Source organism: Salmo salar, chromosome ssa10 (assembly GCF_905237065.1).
Source record: "Salmo salar chromosome ssa10, Ssal_v3.1, whole genome shotgun sequence".
Lineage (NCBI taxonomy): Eukaryota > Metazoa > Chordata > Actinopteri > Salmoniformes > Salmonidae > Salmo > Salmo salar.
This window is the reverse complement of record NC_059451.1, coordinates 103,962,048-103,976,677: the sequence shown is the minus strand read 5'-3', so window position 1 is coordinate 103,976,677 and position 14,630 is coordinate 103,962,048. Positions and strand designations below refer to the sequence as shown.

Here is a 14,630-nt window from a genome sequence, read left to right as displayed (position 1 = left end):
AGAGCAAAATGATAGACTTACTTTAGAAATAACTACCGAATAAAGCAATATCTCATCTAAAAGTAAACAAGTCTCCAGGCACTGATGGCTTCCCTTCAGAATGGTTCAAGACCTTCAGAGAACAACTAACACCTCTACTTAAGGCCTGCTTTAATTGAACTCTACGGGAGGGGGTCTTCCACCATCGTGGAGAGAGGTCATCATATCTGTAATCCCAAAAGTGGGTAAAGATCAGAAGGAATGCAGTTCATATAGACCTATCGCAATTCTTAACACAAATCTTAAATTATATGCATCAATAATAGCCAAAAGAATGGAGAACATAATCCCAGAATTGATTGACGGAGATCAAACTGGTTTCATCCAAAATAGGCAGACACAGGACAACATAAGGAGAACACTACATGTCATGGACCACATTACTCAGAATAAGACAAGTGCAATATTAATCAGTCTAGATGCAGAAAAGGCATTTGATTCAGTGGGATGGGATTATCTATTCCAAGTTATGGAAAGATTTGTTTTCAATAAAGAAGTGATACAGGGCATCAAATCACTGTATTCATGTCTGACTGCTAGAATAAAGATAAATGGACATTTGTCACGAATGATAAAATTAGAGCGAGGGGCCAGACGAGGCTGTAATCTTTCACTCACGCTCTTCTCCTTGTACCTCGAACCATTAGCACAGGCAATAAGACAGGACCCAACCTTAGAGGGAATAACAATAAGAGGCAGTGAACATAAGATATGCATGTATGCTGATGATGTTCTGTTATTCCTTAAAGACCCAGGCTCAAGTGTACCTAGGTTGATGGATGTTTTACAAACATTTGGAACATATTCAGGGTATGGCTTAACGTACAGTCGTGGCCAAAAGTTTTGAGAATTACATAAATATTAATTTTCACAAAGTCTGCTGCCTCAGTTTGTATGATGGCAATTTGCATATACTCCAGAATGTTATGAGTGATCAAATGAATTGCAAAGTCCCTCTTTGCCATGAACTGAATCCCCCAAACATTTCCACTGCATTACAGCCCTGTCACAAAAGGACCAGCTGACATCATGTCAGTGATTCTCTCGTTAACACAGGTGTGAGTGCTGATGAGGACAAGGCTGGAGATCACTCTGTCATGCTGATTGAGTTCGAATAACAGACTGGAAGCTTCAAAAGGAAGGTGGTGCTTGGAATCATTGTTCTTCCTCTGTCAACCATGGTTACCTGCAAGGAAACACGTGCCGTCATCATTGCTTTGCACAAAAAGGGCTTCACAGGCAAGGATATTGCTGCCAGTAAGATTGTACCTAAATCAACCATTTATTGGATCATCAAGGACTTCAAGGAGAGCGGTTCAATTGTTGTGAAGAAGGCTTCAGGGCCCCCAAGAAAGTCCAGTAAGCGCCAGGACCGTCTCCTAAAGTTGATTCAGCTGCGGGAAAGGGGCACCACCAGTACAGTGCTTGCTCAGGAATGTCAGCAGGCAGGTGTGAGTGCATCTGCACGCACAGTGAGGAGAAGACTTTTGGAGAATGGCCTGGTGTCAAGAAGGGCAGCTAAGAAGCCACTTCTCTCCAGGAAAAACATCAGGGACAGACTGATATTCTGCAAAAGGTACAGGGATTGGACTGCTGAACACTAGGGTAAAGTCATTTTCTCTGAATCCCCTTTCCGATTGTTTGGGGCATCTGGAAAAAAGCTTGTCCGGAGAAGACAAGGTGAGCGCTACCATCAGTCCAACTTCTCCCAACCATCCAGGAACAGTTTGGTGACGAACAATGCATTTTCCAGCATGATGGAGCACCTTGCCATAAGGCAAAAGTGATACCAAGTGGCTCTGGGAACAAAACATCAATATTTTGGGTCCATGACCAGGAATATCCCCAGACCTTAATCCCATTGATAACTTGTGGTCAATCCTCAATAGGCGGGTGGACAAACAAAATCCCACAAATTCTGACAAACTCCAAGAATTGATTATGCAAGAATGGGCTGCCATCAGTCAGGATGTGGCCCAGAAGTTAATTGACAGCATGCCAGGGCGGCTTGCAGAGGTCTTGAAAAAGAAGGGTCAGCACTGCAAATATTGACTCTTTTCATCAACTTCATGTAATTGTCAATAAAAGCCTTTGACACATGAAATGCTTGTTATTATACTTCAGTATTCCATAGTAACATCTGACAAAAATATCTAAAGACACCGAAGCAGCAAACTTTGTGGAAATGTATATTTGTGTCATTCTAAACTTTAAGGCCATGATTGTACACAAGACCCAAGCCCTAGTATATAATTATACCCCACAGGAAGAGCTGAAGAGTAGGTATAACGTCCACTGGACCTCTTCATCCATTAAATATCTTGGAGTATATCTACCAAAAGATACAGCCAAACTTGGTTAAATGAATTACGATCACATCAACAAGAAAATATATGATCTGTACAGGGGAATTCATTTCTCTTGGATCTTAGTAGTAGAATTGAATCAATCAAAATGAACATCCTGCCGAGGTTATTGTATTTGTTCAAATCACTGCCCATAGAAATCCCGCTTAAACAGTTTAGGGAATGGGATCAACAGATATCAAGGTTTATCTGGAACAGTAAGAGACCAAGAATTAGATATACAACATTACAATTACAAAAAAACAGTGGGGGTATGGCCTTACCAAACCTAAAAGATTATTTTGGGTCAGCCCAATTGAGACCTCTGGTGTGTTGGTGCAATTCAGAATACGAATCCAAATGGAAAGACATCGAGACTATTTTGACAGAGCTACCCATACAGTCAGTTTTGGGAAATGAAGACATGCTAATAGAAATATACAATAGACAAAATCAGTTGATTAATTTCTCTCTAAAGGCATGGTTTAGGGTAGTTGAAGTGGCAAATTCAAAACAACAATCTCATAATTCAAATTTCTCAAACATACAACTATTATATCCCATTTTTAAGATACACTTCTCGTTAATCCAACCACATCATCCGATTTCAAAAAGGCTTTACGGCGAAAGCATGACATTAGATTATGTTAGACAAGAAAAACCACACAGCCATTTTCCAAGCAAGGAGAGGCATCACAAAAACCAGAAATACAGCTAAAATGAATCACTAACCTTTGACGATCTTCATCAGATGACACTCCCAGGACTCAATGTTACACAATACATGTATGTTTTGTTCGATAAAGTTCATATTTATATCCAAAAACCCAATTTTTACATTGACGCGTGATGTTCAGAAAATGTTTTGCCTCACAAAACTGCCGGTGAATGAGCACATCGATTTTACAGAAATACTCATCATAAACGTTGAGAACATTTACAACAGTTATTGAAAGAATTATAGAGACACTTCTCCTTAATGCAGCCGCTGTGTCAGATTTCAAAATAGCTTTAGGGCGAAAGCACATTGTTCAATATTCTGAGAGCTCAGAGCTCAGCCATCAAAGCAAGCTATACAGTTATCCGCCAAGTTCTGGAGTCAACTAAACTCAGAAATAGTATTATAAATCTTCACTTAACTTTGCTGATCTTCGTCGGCATGCACTCCCAATACTCCCACTTCAACAAGAAATGTTCGATAAACTCCATATTTATGTCCAAATACCTCCGTTTGATTCACGTTCAGATCACTATTCCAAAGGCATAATGCGTGAGTGCAAAACCCGAGACAAAGTCAAAAAGTTCCATTACCGTTCGTAGAAACATGTCAAACGATGTTTATAATCAATCCTTCCCTGTAGCTCAGTTGGTAGAGCATGGTGTTTGCAACGCCAGGGTTGTGAGTTCAATTCCCACGGGGGGCCAGCACAGAATTTTTTTTTTAATGAAATGTATGCATTCACTACTGTAAGTCGCTCTGGATAAGAGCGTCTGCTAAATGACTAAAAATGTAAATCCTTGGTCTTCTTATCATAAATCTTAGATAATATTCCAAACGGACAATAGTGTATTCAGTTGGTAGAGCACGGTGTTTGGAACGTCAGGGTTGTGGGTTCCAAACACAGTTGTGGGATAAGAGCGTCTGCTAAATGACTAAAATGTAAATGTAAAAAGAAGGAACGGCGCGCCTGCGTGACCGCGCAGTAAACAACTCATTGGCCTCAGGCAGTCCACTTGTTGAGTCAGCTCTTATTCTCTCCCCAGTAACAGTAGAAGCATGAAACAAGGTTCTAAAGACTGACATCTAGTGGAAGCCTTAGGAAGTGCAAAATGACCTCACAGACACAGTAGTTTGGATAGGCAATCACTTGAAAAACTACAAACCACTTCCTGGCTGGATTTTTTTCTCAGGTTTTTGCCTGCCATATGAGTTCTGTTATACTCACAGACATCATTCAAACAGTTTTAGAAAATTCAAAGTGTTTTCTATCCAAATCTACTAATAATATGCATATCCTACCTTCTGGGCCCGAGTAGCAGGCAGTTTAATTTGGGCACGTTATTCATCTGAATTTCTGAATACTGCCCCCTGTCACCAAGAAGTTAACTTCATAGGGATCAAATCCCTTTAGCGGGATCGATTTGACAACATCCGGTGAAATTGCAGAGCACCAAATTCAAATTAAATTACTATAAATATTTAACTTTCAAGAAATCACAAGTGTAAAACATCAAAATAAAGCTTAACTTCTTGTTAATCCAGCCGCTGTGTCAGATTTCAAAAAGGCTTTACGGCGAAAGCAAACCATGCGATTATCTGAGGACAGCACCACCGCATACAAACACATGAAAATCAGATTTCAACCAGGCAGGTGCGTGACAAAAGTCAGAAATATCGATATAATATATGCCTTTGAAGATCTTCTGTTGGCATTCCAAAATGTTCCAGAAACATCACAAATGGTCGTTTTGTTCGATAATGTCATTTATGTCCCAAAAATGTCCATTTATTTGGCGCGTTTGATTCAGAAATGCACCGGTTTCAACTCGCCCAACATGCCTACAAAGTATCTAATAAGTTACCTGTAAACTTGGTCCAAATATTTCAAACAACGTTCCTATTCCAACCTTAGGTACCCTAAAACGTAAATATTCATAACATTTAAGACGGGATATACTGTTTTCAATACCAGATAAAAACGATGTGAAGCGCGTTCCAGGTCACGCGCACCAAAAGACTTGAGTCCATCTGAGTGACACATGGAAAGAACAGGACTACTTCTTCATTTCTCAAAAGAAAAACATCAACCAATTTCTAAAGATTGACATTTAGTGGAAGCCATAGGAACTGCAACCAGGTTCCTATTAAAAAGGGCTTCCCATAGAAAACTAATGGAAAACAACACATTCACCTCAACAAAACAAAAAAATCCCTGGATGGATTGTGCTCGGGGTTTCGCCTGCCAAATCAGTTCTGTTATACTCAGACATTATTCAAACAGTTTTAGAAACGTCAGTGTTTTCTATCCAAATCTACTAATAATATGCATATCCTAGCTTCTGGGCCTGAGTAGCCGGCAGTTTACTTTGGGCACGCTTTTCATCCGGATATGAAAATAGTGCCCCCTATCCATAAGTTTTAAGGGAGCTAAAAGTGATTGACCCTCGAGCACATCAAATTAATCCAAGTATTCACTAACGCATACAACTTGGAGTAACAAACTATTTCAAATCTCTACTCTGGTATTCAACCCTCAAAGAAACGTACCATATTTAAAAGAAATGGGAGGAGGAACTTAACATTGATGAAACATGGTTTAACAGATTTGTGACTCAACAAAGCGCCACCAACTCAAGATCATGGAGAGAATTCTGTTGGAAGAATGTTGTACGTTTCTTCATAACACCTAAACTGAAATCAAAACCAGACTGGCTCCCTACATCCTTGTTGGAGAGAATGCGGCCTATCAAGGGTGGATCACTCTCATATCTTTTGGACCTGCCCCACAATCAAAACTTACTGGGGAGAAATGAGATCTAACATTGGAAAGATTATGGGATTTGACATAGAACTAACATTCATTTCTTTGTACTTGGGTGAAATACCTGATAACTTACACACACAATAGCGAAAGGTACCTCTTGAAGGTCCTACTGGCAGCCAGTAAAAAGGCTATCACTAGGAAATGGCTACAAAAAGACCCTCCCACCGTGACACAATGGATAGACATTGTAAGAGAAATATACCACATGGAGGGAATGACCTTTGCTTTAAGAACTCAAGAGGAGAGAGGTCAGGAATACTGGGAAAAATGGGTTTCGTATTTGAAAATGGTCTAATTCAAAGATGTAACTAATGTAACTAATATGATGAAAGTATGATGTGCACTGTAACTGGCAGTTTTTTGTTCTTTTAGTATGTATGTATGTGAATTAACACATGGAATCATGAAGTAACCAAAACAGTGTTAAACAAATCAAAATATTAGCCACCCTTTGCCTTGATGACAGCTTCGCACACTCTTGGCATTCTCTCAACCAGCTTCATGAGGTAGTCAACTGGAATGCATTTCAATTGACAGGTGTGCCTTTTTTTAAAGTTAATTTGTGGAATTTCTTCCTTAATGCGTTTGAGCCAGTCAGTTCTGTTGTGACAAGGTAGAGGTGGTATACAGAAGATTATTTATTTATAAAATAAAAAAAATTAAAGATCAATTCCATATTATGGCAAGAACATCTCAAATAATCAAAGAGAAATGACTTTAAGACATGAAGGTCAGTCAACTTTCATCTAAAGTGCAGTCGCTAAAACCAAGCGCTATGATGAAATTGGCTCTCATAAGGACCTCCACAGGAAAGGAAGACCCAGAGTTATTTCTGCTGCAGAGGATAAGTTCATTAGTTGCAGCCCAAATAAATGCTTCACAGGAGTTCAAGTAACGGACACATTTCAACAAACTGTTCAGAGGAGACTGTGTGAATGAGTCCTTCATGGTTGACTTGCTGCAAAGAAACCACTACTAAAGGACACCAATAAGAAGACTTGCTTGGGCCAAGAAACACGAGCAATGGACATTAGACTGGTGGAAATCTGTCCTTTGGCCTGATGGTTCCAACCTCTGTTTCTTTGTGAGACGTAGAGTAGGTGAACAGATGATCTCGGCATGTGTGGTTCCCACTGTGAAGCATGGAGGAGGTGGTGTGGGGGTATTTTGCCGGTGACACTGTCAGTGATTTATTTAGAATTCAAGGCACACTTAACCAGCATGGCTACCACAGCGTTCAGCAGCGATATGCCATCCCATCTGGTTTGCACTTAGTCCCTCTATCATTTGTTTTTCAACAAGACAATGACACAACACACCAGGCTGTATAAGGGCTATTTGACCAAGAAGGAGAGTGATGGAGTGCTGCATCAGATGACCTGGCCTTCACAATCACCTGACCTCAACCCAATTGAGATGGTTTGGAATGAGTTGGACCGCAGAGTGAAGGAAAAGCAGCCAACAAGTGCTCAGCATACATGGGAACACATTCGAGACTGTTGGAAAAGCATTCCAGGTGAAGCTGGTTGAGGGAATGCCAAGAGTGTGCAAAGCTGTCAGGGTGAATATTTTGATTTAACACTTTTGGTTACTACATGATTCCATATGTGTTATTTCATAGTTTTGATGTATTCACTATTATTTTACAATGTTGAAAATAGTTAAAATAAACAAACCCTTGAATGAGTAGGTGTGTCCAAACCTTTGACTGGTACTGTGTATGTTTTCTTTTTGGTACATTTTGTATTTTACACTCCAGATACACACTTCTAAAAACAAACAACAACTTAGACACTTTCGAACAATGTCTAAATCTCATCCTCCCAGACCAGCATGCTCACACCCGAGTGCCTGCATTAATGTTTGCCACTTGGCCTTAAATTGTACCAGTTAGTTTTTCTTGGTCACCCATGCTATTTCAATATTTTTCCAGATGAGTGATGACAAGAGAATCATCCAGCCCATTGTATCTCACTACACCCCCATATGACACATCTTGAAATATGCAGACAGACGGATTAGAAGTATGTTTACATTGTAATACTTCTGACAGACCACTTTCTAGCTCTGCCCACAACTTCCGGACTTTATAGCATTCCCATAAATCATGGACTGTTTAATCATTATTTGTTTTACACTTAAGACATGACTCTGCCATTGTGCTGTAGAATTTGTGAATTTTGTCTCTTGTATAATAAATTCAATACATTTTAAGTTAACTGTAATTTTGTTAGTTATGCTCCAACTTTCCCTCCATCTTGTGCCAACATCAGTTATTTTTTAGTTTAAGTTCTAGTAGTTCATATTTTTTTCCTAAAAGATTGTCAGTAGGATATGCTCTCTGCAAGGTTTTTTATATGTAGAATACACATTTGAATTGTATGATGACAACACTGTCATGCTCTAGTGAATGACTGCTATATGTCACTCCAGGGAAATGGGTTGAAGGCATTTCTGTTTTATGTAATGTTATCCTCACGAATAATATACACAACTACAGGAACATTTGTTTAAGTGACGTTTTGAACCAGGGCGTGTCATTCCCCATCAGTCCCAGGCAGCTGCCGGTGGTCTGGAGCCCTTCTCGCATCATGTGACTTTAAAGAAGGCCCCACCAGACCACAGCAGCATGGATTTGTATGTTGCACTGGGGGGTAACGGTTAGCATGGAACTACCCTACAAGTGTCATGTTTTTCTTCGGTTATTGGTGTTTTTAGCATTCTTCGCTAGAAGCAGAAATTAAAAGCGCAAGCCACTGTCAATTGAAAACGCTTCAGAGACGTGGCTAGAAACTCTTGAAATGGACTTAAAGCGTATGCTTTAATGCTTAGCGTTGCAAACTCACTTCACTCACTCATTATAGCATATCTTATTGATTACAGTGGGTACTTTTCATCCACGCATTAAAAATGCTGATACGCTTGTGCTAAATATCCAGTATAATCTGTACCTACACTTGTGCCTCTAACTCTATCTCCCTCTCTGTGGTTTGTGACAGGTGTGTGTGGCCTTATCGTTCCTCAGGAGGACATGCCCTTCTGTGACTCGGGCATTTGCCCTGATATCATCATGAACCCGCACGGCTACCCCTCCAGAATGACGGTACGGTTATACCACACAATTCAACTTCACCTATTCTTTGCTTTGGGGGATACAAGGACCCACTCATGGGAACTGAATGTGAGAGATCAGACTTTGTTTGGTTATCAAAATATCCCAATGTTCACATGGCTTTTAACTTGTGCGGAAAATGAATTATTTTGTTTTGTTAAGCGTTTTATAGTTTGAAACCTAGCCCCCAAAGCCTTCGATAGCTCTCACTCACTTCCTCCACTTAATTTCTTTCTGATACCCAACACAAGCAGAAGCCCAACAGAAGCTGCTGTGTTGTCTCATTCTTCAACTTTCCATTGGCCTTTTTTGAGACAAAGCGCTCATTATTCCCCCTACTCTATTGGCTGGAGTATCATTGGCCTCCGGAACACACGTCCATTGCCTGGGTTTGGGCTCCCGAGTGGTGCAGCGATATTAGGCACTGCATCTCAGTGCAGGAGGTGTCACTACAGTCCCTGGTTTGAATCCAGGCTATATCACATCCGGCTGTGATTTGGAGTCCCGTAGGGTGACGCACAATTGGCCCAGCGTCGCCGGGGTAGGCCGCCATTGTAAGTAAGAACTTGTTCTTAACTGACTTGCCTAGTTAAATAAAAAAAAATAACATCCATTCACAACAGTAAACAGGCAATCTTACTGTTCACTATAGGGCTAGGCGATATGGCCCAAATCTCATATCCCGATAATGATGCATATCACGATATAGCACATTTTCTGTGAAGTCAATGAATAAATAGTATTTAATGACCATATGTAAAGGCCTTTTTCTTATTACATGTTGAATTATACTCAACAAATAAAAGGTACTTACTCATATTTGATTATTTCTCCTTTTATTTAGAACCTTTGTGCAAATTTTCAATTAAGCATGTAACAAAATATTAATGTATAAAATGTAAAAAGGTAAATAAACACTTCAACTATAGTTGCAAACAAAATAGAGGCCTAAAATGTATTTATTTTTGGGAGCTTGCATGTTATTTTGGCATTAATATCTCCCCCATATCAATTTGGTACCTTGGGTTGAGTGTTGGCACCAACTCACGAAACCCCCGTTTCTCCACCGTGTAAATTGGGGCCACGTCTTTGCAGATGTACATTTTAACGGCAGCTGTTATCTCCTTCCATCTTCGTGATTCTTTGCCATATGGTGTGCCGCGGGCAAAGCCTCTTGCAATGTCTGAGTCGGGTTTGTTCTGAGCACTCGACTACATTTTTCTCATCCATGGACTCTCTCCGTACTGTTTCACATGATTATTGCGTAGGTGGTAAAAGAGGTTAGTGGTGTTTGAGCCTGTTGTCGAGACCGGCCTGCGGCATATTTTGCAGAGGGCGGTTTTCTGGAGAAACGCAATTCTACATCATTTTAGAAGACTGGAGACTTGAGCAGAATATTTTTTAATACCTCAAGTGATTGAAATTACAGTCTACATTAACACTGACAATCTGAGATCAATAAAAACAACCTTGTCTTTAATCCATCAATAGTCTAGACCTAGGTGTGTAAAGACAGAAATATTGTACAATATGAGGAGGACATTACAGTTCCAGTTTCACTGACTCACCCAATGATGAGGTGGTGTTCTCCTCAATGCCATTGGCTGAATCCTGGAACATATTCCAGTCTGTGCTTGCGAATCAGTCCTGTACTGTAGCATCTGTCATCTGACCACTTCCGTATTGAGCGAGTCACTGGTACTTCCTGCTTTAGTTTTTGCTTAACTTCTTATGGATCAGTGGATGGATCAGACGCTAGCGTCCCACCTCGACAACCTCCGGTGAAATTGCTAGAGCGCCAAATTCAAATAAAATATTTAACTTTCATGAAATCACAAGTGCAATTCATCAAGCAATACAACAAGTTCAGGTAGTCCCTCCTATTTTCAGTCCGTTTTTTTTGCCCTGTTAGGGTCCTATTCATTCGGCACCAATCTCCTCCACCAGGTGGGGAAGCTGATTGAGCTGCTGGCTGGCAAAGCGGGGGTGATGGACGGGAGGTTCCACTACGGCACGGCCTTCGGGGGCAGCAAGGTAAAGGACGTGTGTGAGGACCTGATCCGCTATGGGTACAACTACCAGGGCAAGGATTACGTCACCTCGGGCATCACTGGGTAAACACACAGACATGTTTTGAGTAGGAGACATGGAATGGAGTGTATGTTAGCCTGGTTAAATCGTACTGTTTGACACAAGAAGTGAAACAATGGTTAGTCCATTGTTCAGTCTGATTTAACCAGGCTAGTTGTATTTATGAATGTATACATAATGTATGAGTATTACAGCATGGCTACGAACATGACTTCTGTATCCACTGATTTAACAGTATTATTCACTTTATTAGGCACACCACCCCTTTCATGAAAAATGGTTCGCTCCTACAGACAGTGAGTCAGGTGGCCGTGGCTTGCTATGTAAAGCAGGCAGACAGGCATCGAGGCATTCAGTTACTGTTCGATTGAGCGTTAGAATGGTCAAAACGAGTGACCTAAGCGACTTTGAGCATGGTATGATCGTCGGTGCCAGGTGCGCTGGTTCCAGTATCTCAGAAACGGCCAGCCTGCTGTGCTTTTCACTCACGACAGTGTTTAGGGTTTACCGACAATGGTGCGACAAAAAAAAAAAAACATCTAGTCAGCAGCAGTCCTGTGGGTGAAAACAGCTTGTTGATAAGAGGTCGAAGGTGAATGGCAAGAATCGTGCAAGCTGACAGGCAGGCCACAAACGGGCAAATAATGGCGGGGAACGCACAACTCGACTGTCCTTTTTATTGATGGGCTTACTGCAGTAGACGATCACACTGGGTTCCACTCCTATCAGCTAAAAACAAGAAGTGGCTCCAGTGGGCACGCCATCACCATCACTGGACAATTGAGGTGTGGAAAAACATTGCCTGGTCCGACCGATGCCGGTTCCTGTTGCGTCATGCTGATGGCAGTCAGGATTTGGCGTAAGCAGCTTGAGTCCATGACCCCATCCTGCCTGGTGTCAACGGTACAGGCTGCTGGTGTAATGGTGTGGAGAATGTTTTACTGGCACACGTTAGGTCCCTTGATACCAACTGAGCAACATTTCCATGCCCCAAAGAATTCTGGCTGTTCTGGAGGCAACGGGGGGGGGGTCCGACCCGGTACTAGATGGGTGTACCTAATAAACTGGCCAACTGAGTGTCCGCTATTATAGCCATTCTCTAGCTCAGTGTTTTTCAATCCTGGTCCTGGGGACCCAAACAGGTACACATTTTAGTTTTTTCCCCTAGCACGAACACAGTTGATTCAACTCAGGCCTTTGATTTGAATCCGGTGTCTTGAGTGCTAGGGAAAAAAACAAAAATGTGCACCTGTTTGGGTCCCCAGGGGTTAGGATTGAGAAACACTGCGCTATCTGTGAAGTCCCAGAATTTGATGGGTTGTTCTCTCCCTCAGAGAGCCAATTGAGGCCTATATCTACTTTGGACCTGTGTATTATCAGAAGCTAAAGCACATGGTGCTGGACAAGATGCACGCCAGAGCCCGCGGCCCCAGAGCTGTGCTCACCAGGTAAGATAAATCCAAAAACGTTATATGCAGACAAAGCAATATACACAGAGTTTGGCTAACTTTTACTCAGGATGCCATTTCGGCACCTTTTTTCAAATGGTTGGTGATGTAGTAATACCATAGACCCCAAAATGTCTACTTGGCTGTGTTTGTATGATACCTCCCCTATCTAATATTACAGTTTTGTACTCTGTGTCATATTGAAACTTCAAAATAATATTTATCCACTAAGTACAGAAAGTAATCCTTGAGCCATACCTGACCCCCCCCAAACTTACATGCCCTGTCTCATGCTGCTGTTGACCTCAGACAGCCCACGGAGGGGCGCTCTAGAGACGGAGGCCTACGTCTGGGGGAGATGGAACGTGACTGTCTGATTGGCTACGGGGCCAGCATGTTGCTGCTGGAGCGCCTCATGATCTCCAGTGACGCCTTCGAGGTGGACGTGTGCGGTCAGTGTGGCCTGCTGGGATACTCCGGGTGGTGAGTGTCCTTTTTGGTCCGTCTGTGATTCTGTATAATAGAAGTCAGACTTGACGTTGATGCCAAGGATCTGTTTCCTTGTATTGTAGCTGCAGATTTAACTGCTTACAACCAATAAAGTATTTGATGTGTGTGTCTCCAGGTGCCACTACTGTAAGTCCTCCTGTCACGTGTCCTCGTTGCGGATACCCTACGCCTGCAAACTGCTCTTCCAGGAGCTGCAGTCCATGAACATCATTCCCCGCCTCAAACTGGCACGCTACAACGAGTAACCTTGTCCCCAGGCATATTGCTACCACATACAGAGTTTGACACACAGAGGGAGGAAGCTGGCTGTTGGAGGGGGGAGCTAGAAAAGAGACGGACAACAAAAGTGACATTGATTATCCTCATTGACAACTGTCAATATAATGAAGCAGGAAATACTATAGCACTGTTACAATAATGGAATGGCTACAGTATGTCAGAAAATGAGTTCATGTAAAAGCATACAAAAAGCAGTTGTTTTTGTTTGCAAAACAACAAAATATTGGCTACTGGAATACATTTTTTGGTTTGCTTTTGTTTGACATTTTTGATTGTTTTAATATTTCTAAAACATCTGAGTTTTGAATGCATGTTTAGCTAGATTTGTACTTTTGACGTTTTGTTGTGTACTTAATAAACCACATTTATTTCAGGATTTTTTTTCACTTTGTATTTTTATTGTGGACCTCAGAACATCCTTTCAAATAGTTCATGGAGACATTGTTAAAATATACAAGAACAAAACTCATCTTGAATGGGATATTGGACTTTATTACATTTTGAAGTTACTCTTTGATTGCAGGTAGTTTTGAATGGTAAAATATGGGCAAGAATCTTATTAAGATAAGGTACATAAGAAATTGCTTGTCATTTAGCAGTATTCTATGACTAATTATAACATGTGAGGTTAAAACCATTTACATTTCAGACACAGGATGACCCAAAGTGTATGGGTAGATGAGTTTGACACTCCACACTGAATACCAGACCACTGAGGATGTGTTCAGTGTGAACACTAAAGAAGCCTATTGTCCTTCTCTTATTAGCAACACAGCAATACATTGACTATTTTGTGTCTTCCCGTTTCAATGCAAAGCTTTAACACCACTAACATATACACAGCTCAAAGTTTACCCCCACCCACAAAGTTGAATTGAAGCTTTTTGATTGGACAAAAGCAGCGCACATCAATAGGACGGCGAGGAGGGTAGCTGCACCTGTCCTACCTAATGAGGCTGTAATGAGCCAGGAAAGGGCAGGATGGGAAAAGGATGTCCGCCGAGGGGGAGACAAGACTCCGCCTCCTTGTTCTTTTTTTACTAAATTAATTAGATCCTCATTTAGGGCCGTAGTTTACCGTGACCAACTCAATGGGAGTCTCGGCTCGATTGATGTTGATGTGTTAGGATGTTCTGACAATGCAGGAGCCTTGTACGGACTCTTGAAGACACCTTAATTAGGCGGTTATAACGAATGGATTATTTACAGATATATTAGTCCAGTTCCTATTCTATCATCAGGCAAACTGTTGACCCAGCAG

General features: G+C 41.3%; 1 protein-coding gene across 1 annotated transcript in view; it reads left to right on the top strand.

The window, feature by feature from the left end:
* The window catches only part of polr3b (polymerase (RNA) III (DNA directed) polypeptide B), a 37,003-nt gene extending 23,258 nt beyond the window's left edge, over positions 1–13,745 (top strand). Inside the window, exons 24-28 of the mRNA XM_014125359.2 lie at positions 8,929–9,032; positions 10,989–11,155; positions 12,467–12,580; positions 12,890–13,063; positions 13,206–13,745. Of these exons, the coding sequence (XP_013980834.1) occupies positions 8,929–9,032; positions 10,989–11,155; positions 12,467–12,580; positions 12,890–13,063; positions 13,206–13,335 (689 nt within the window). The 3' untranslated portion in view covers positions 13,336–13,745. The remainder of the gene's footprint in view (positions 1–8,928; positions 9,033–10,988; positions 11,156–12,466; positions 12,581–12,889; positions 13,064–13,205) is intronic.
* The last annotated feature ends 885 nt before the right edge of the window (positions 13,746–14,630 follow it).